Source organism: Humulus lupulus, chromosome 8, assembly GCF_963169125.1.
Source record: "Humulus lupulus chromosome 8, drHumLupu1.1, whole genome shotgun sequence".
Lineage (NCBI taxonomy): Eukaryota > Viridiplantae > Streptophyta > Magnoliopsida > Rosales > Cannabaceae > Humulus > Humulus lupulus.
In genome coordinates, this window is record NC_084800.1 from 51,322,850 (window position 1) to 51,328,902 (window position 6,053).

Below are 6,053 nucleotides of genomic sequence, written 5' to 3' on the forward strand. Positions count from 1 at the left end.
TACATGATATTGAGAAGAAGTCCCAAAATAATCGACAACTGGTTGTATCGTGGTACCACCAATTTATTTATATAAGCATCTTTCATGACAAGAAAAACAAAACTTGAATATTGTTTGGTACTAACTACCAAGGGTACGAAGCTTTAGTAACTTTTTTTCTTTCTTTTTCACTTGTATGTATACAATAATTCTCATAAACTTGTATTCAAAATAATACTATTCTGAGAAGGAAGTAATTCATTTCACAAAAATTTACACCAATTAAATTAATAAATACATTTAAACTTGGCATTGAATTTTCAGATGTCTATTTATAGGAAAAGTAATCAAATAAAAGGTGGAAGTTGTTAAAAAAAGCCCTTGTATGTGAATACAAAGGGGAAAACTTTTGTAAGGGAAAGAACCATACACAAGAACAATGCTTGAAACATTTGAGGTTTCACTTTATAAGAAGAGCTAACTGAAGAAAACTAAAGCTCCAAAATGTAGATTTAGTCATGAACAGTCAGATATAAAATATAAGTAATATGAAGTTACCAGAAACAGCACTATTATTCTGCCTCGTGGGATTTTTTACAAACAAAATTCGTTTGATAATTGGAGATGATTCCAAATTTACCAGTCCACAGATTACATAGAAGGAACACCGTTCCTGATGCATACATTTATATCAATGATACACTGATCAAAAGCATGGGTTCCCAATACCATACCGATAAATTTACCTATCTGCAAATGCATTATCATTTTTCACTTCAATGACTGAGCGTGAGACTCTAAGACCTTCTAAATTATATGCAAATGCAACATGATCAAACATTGGTTCCTTGTGTGGTAACCCCTTGCATAGCACCGATTTAAGCTTCATGAAGAACATTGATGAAGATATATATTAACGAGTAGGCAAAAGAACAGAACTGGGAAACGATACAGACCCATTATTGGGAGCACCATGTATGTTGAGAATTGAGGTCACCAAGTTGTAAATCTGAACATTTTCGAAAGATGGGACCTTCTTCCCTCTCGGAAACCGAGGACCATGACCAACAAATATGGTTCTCATGGAAAATATAGCATTGTCATAACCATGAGCTCCACCACACTCTTTCTTGCTGGTTCTCTTTTGTTCTACCTTAAACCCTTCTTCAAGTAATCCAATTATAGGTGGAATTCGATCACTGCCAACATAATGGAGCCTACTGGGAAGCTCCTCCTTAAGATAAACTCTCAAATGCTCACCATTGTCGACCTTCCCAGATTTCAACCCTTCATTCATTTTCTTGACCACATCAGATGGCTCAACGCCTTGGGGTGGACGAATTGCAAGTAATGGAGTGTATGACTGTACCCAATCCATAGGGATTTCAATCCAAGGAGCCAAATCATCAAGAAAAAGCAACTTTTTATCACATGTTCCAACCATTCCATGATCACCAACTAAGATAATATTAACATCTTCAAAAACACCTCTTTTCTCTAGACCAGCAATCAACTTCCCAATCAAGCTATCAATTCTAGAAACAGCTTCAGTGATCAGAGGATCATCAGGCCCAACTTGATGACCCTGGTGATCAGGATCCTCAAAATAAAGGGTCATAAATACAGGAATTTCACTAGTGGGAAGATCAAAATAATTCAAAACGGTATCAACTCGTTCCTCAAATGGAACAGAACCATTATATTGTTGACAATAACTTTTTGGGCAAGTCCAAGAACCTTTAATTACCTCGGAACCAGGCCAGAAGTAGAGGGCAGCCTTTAAACCATGATTGGCCACAGTCTCCCACAACGGCTCGCCTAACCACCACTTGGTCTCGTGGCTGGCCATGGTAAATATGTCCCCAGTATATGGATCTACAAAATGGTTATTGATTATACCATGATAAGCCGGGTAAAGACCAGTGACAATAGAGTAATGATTTGGAAAAGTTAGAGTTGGAAAAACCGGAATCAAACCCAACTCGGCTTCGGTCCCATTAGCGATGAGGCGGCCTATATTCGGAGTTGGGGTCTTGAATTGGTATCCGAATCGAAACCCATCTGAGGAGATCAGCAGAACCACCGGATGATCGAGTTTCTTGAGAGGACGAGCCAACGAGTCGGACTCTGCAGAGGACTTCGTTCGGGTGGTCGCATTTGGAGCCGAGAAAAAGAGGAAGGCGAAAGCTCCGGCGGCGGAGAGGGCAAAGCAAGTGAGGAGGAGGAGGGAGATGAAAACAATGGTGGTAGCCGCTGACTTACGGGAAGGGTCAAAGGAAGAAACGGAGTCTGTGTTAAAAGAGAGAAGAGCCTCCGTCGGGCTTGTTGGGTCATCTTCTTGAGTCGGAAGTTGTTTGATTGGAGCTAAAATGGAAGAGGAATCGGAACCCATATTGGAAAAAGCAAATAAAGCTGGGGTTTTGAGTTATGGGTTTGAATAGAAAATACGAGAAAATGATGGGTGTGAAGTTTGAAGTGAAATGGAAGAGTTTGGTGGATGATGAAGAAGATTGAAGATGGATTCAGGGAAAGGAACAGCAATGGAGGAAGTCAAGGGAAGGAAGAGCTTGGTAGGCAGAGGGAACGAGTTGTTTTGGTTTCAAATCTTGTTCGACGGCCAGGATTAATTGAAAATTGTTACAGAGGTACCTACCTACGAATATACGATACGAGAAGGAAGTGGAACCCAACTCCTGGAAAGATTTATTAAGTGGGCCCTTTGGCTATTAATGGCTACTGTTGGCCAACTGGCAATTAGACGACGAACAGAAAGAAGTAGAGGTGAGCTTATATTATAACTTTGAAACCGTCCGCATATTAGTTATAAATTTCTCAAGGCATGTGTAGTGTTTAAGAAAAAAACAAAAAAAGGGCTATGTATGATTTTTACCTATGAATTATCATGTTAAAAATTCTTCTAACTATTTACAATTCTATAAAGTGATAATTTTGTCCAATATAACTAACAATATAGTAATGTGGCTCTTCATTTGAAGATGTGTCTTTCATAAGTAAGCGCCACATGTGTTTTTTATTTTAAGAAAATAAATTTAAAAATATTAAAAATTAATAAATTTAAAATAATTTATAACTTATATAAAAAAAAAGTAATTTTGTAAGATTTGATTTGATTTAATTTAAATTATTTTTAGTGCAATGATTTATTTTAAATTTATTGATTTTAATAAAAAATAATATTTTAATATTTTTAAATTACACTAAATACAAACAACGTGCAATACATGTTTGATTAATTTTATATATAGAATCTATTAATTATATTTATTAAATTTGTATCATTGTCATATAAATTTCAAATAAATAAATAATATTATATATAAAAAAAATAACATAAATATATTACATGAAAAATTAAACTAAAACATTGTTTATGATTTTTTTATATATATATAATATGATAAACTTTTTAAATATATTTGATAATTTTTTTCATAAAAATTATGATTATGTATTATATATTATTATTATATTTATAATATTTAAATTTATATTAATATATGTATTAAATATTTAGTTTTGTATTAAATATTATTATAATAATAACATTTTATAATATTTGATTTCATATTAATATAATTAGTAGAAAATTATGATTATATATTATTATAATAATAATATTTTATAAGATTTAAATTTATATTAATATAATTATTAAATATCATAATAATGATATTTTATAACATTTGAATTTATATTAATATAGTTATTATATATGGAGTCTTATATTAAATATTAATATAATAATAATATTTTATAATGTTTAAATTTATATTGATATAATTAATAAATATCTATTTTTATTTAGTTTTTAAAGTATATTCCGTTAAATATTTAGAATATTTTGTTAAAGTTAATAAAATAAGACGTTAAAACCAAGAATTTTCGTTATGCGACGCTGATGTGGTCAAGACATATCAGCAAGTGAAGAGTCATGTTAGCATGTTGTTAGCCACATTGGATAAAATTTGGCAAAAGTCTCATTTTGCAACATTGTGAATAGTTCGGATGAATTTTTAACGACCCAAAAAAATCAGCAGGCACGATAATATATAGGTCATAGTTCGGGGGCAAAAATCCTAAATAGCCAAAAAATATATATATTTATGATTTAAGTCTAAATAGTTTGGTTTAAAATGTACGAAACCTTATTGTGTATAAATGTGTGCTTATCAATTATTACTCAAGGTGTATGTTTCTTGTGATTTATAAAAAATATTTAACACCTTGTTGTCCGCATCACTAACACTTTCGATTATGAATATGAAAAAAAAAATTTGACTCTCGCCCCAATATTCTCTCAATAAACTTATGAGGTTTTTTTTAAAAAAAAAACATGAGAAGATTCTTCATCTTAATTGAAAAATATAATAATTTTATTTTTTTACAACTTTTTATATGGAAAAAATGAAAATTATTCATATAAAAAAATATCTGAAAGGAAAAAAAAAAGAAAAAGAGAGAGGTTTTTTTTCTCATGGTTGAAGCTTATCATGATTTGCAATATAAGAGCTATCAGTTAAGATAGAGCGAGGGAGTGTTGGTGGCGGTTGTGATTCTTGACGCCATCCTATTTTAAGTAGGGGTGTTCATCAAATCATCCACACCGCATCACAATTTGTGGTTTGAAACATTTCGCGTTATGGCTTTAGTTTGTATTTTTGTCAAACTGCGTTAGCGATATTTAATTTTATAAATGTGATTCAAGTCGCACCGCATCACATAATTATATATATTAATTTTTTATATATATTTTTTTCAATTTTACTATATTTAAAGAACAATTAGTGGATTTGCCCCTAACTTTTGTTATTGGTATGATTTTTTCCCCTAACTTTTGACGTAGTATTACTTTACCCCCTAAGTGGCAAAATAAGTATTATTTTGCCCCTAAGTGTAACACCATTAAACTTAAACCCTAAAATGTTAGTTGTTGATGAATATAATAGTATTTTTATAATAATTATTTTATGCACTTTCTTCTCAAGTAGATGATTTTATTATCGATATTTTTTCTTTAAAGTTCTAAACTCATAACAAAATAAAAGGAATTAAAGATTATTATAATTAAGTGATTAGAGTCTATCAAGATTGTGTTCGTGAACAAAAAAATGCATTATTGATTAATGTTTGATTTACAGGTTGAGATTTCTTGCAACTTTGACTATGGATGCAATTAAGGAGAATACAACAACGAAAAATTCTTAAGGTACGATTGTATATTTTTTTCTCTTGTAGTACTTTTGTCTTTGTTTTTAAAGGATTATGGTGATGACGGTATAAAATTATAGTATGTACGATTAAAATTATAATAATGCAGATGGTGAGTAATTGATACAAATAGTAGAAATATGTTAGTGGTCAAAAAAGTCAAAACTTAGTTCTTATGTTTTAGATTATTAGCACTCATGTTGTATTAAATATTGCCAATATTTATGATATTGACAATAATTTTTTTTCCTGAATTCATATGAGCAAGTTTTGATGTATTATTTTATTATTTTGTTGATATGGTATTTACGTGATTGTGAAATAATTATATTTAATAAAATTTAATTTAATCTTGAATTGGCTAAATTATTTTTATTTAAACAGAAAATAAGTTTATAAAAATAAAGATACATCATAGGGGTGAGTTGAAGAAAATTAAGTGATTGTGATCCTAATACTCTCACTATTGTACTTAATGAAATTCGTATTAGCATAGGATTGGAGAGAGATTGTCAATTTTGGTGTTATGTTTAACAATAGTATGCAAATAATTATGATAAAAAGACTATTATATCCATTAACAACTAACATTTTGGAATTAATTTTAACATTGTCAAGGGGCAAAATAATGCTACGTCAAAAATCAGGGGTAAAATCATACTAATAACAAAAATCAAGGGACAAATCCACTAATTGTTCACATTTAAACTTAAATACACATATTTATATAGTATAATATACACAATATCTAAAATTTATTAATTTTCATAAGAGGCTAACACATATTCTACTTCAACATAAATATATTTCTCCTGAATCAGAATCTTTACTTATATATTTAATTT

General features: G+C 30.2%; 1 protein-coding gene across 1 annotated transcript; it reads right to left on the reverse strand.

Annotated features, from left to right (window-relative positions):
• Window positions 1–533: 533 nt before the first annotated feature.
• LOC133797203 (uncharacterized) lies at window positions 534–2,645 on the reverse strand. The gene has a single exon (XM_062235032.1). It carries the CDS (start codon window positions 2,369–2,371, stop codon window positions 893–895), a length of 1,479 nt encoding a protein of 492 aa, XP_062091016.1. The 5' UTR covers window positions 2,372–2,645; the 3' UTR covers window positions 534–892.
• Between the last annotated feature and the right edge of the window lie 3,408 nt (window positions 2,646–6,053).

Bases quoted from the DNA above. Each gene is read 5' to 3' on its own strand.
- LOC133797203 (XM_062235032.1), bottom strand. From the start codon at position 2,371: ATGGGTTCCGATTCCTCTTCCATTTTAGCTCCAATCAAACAACTTCCG.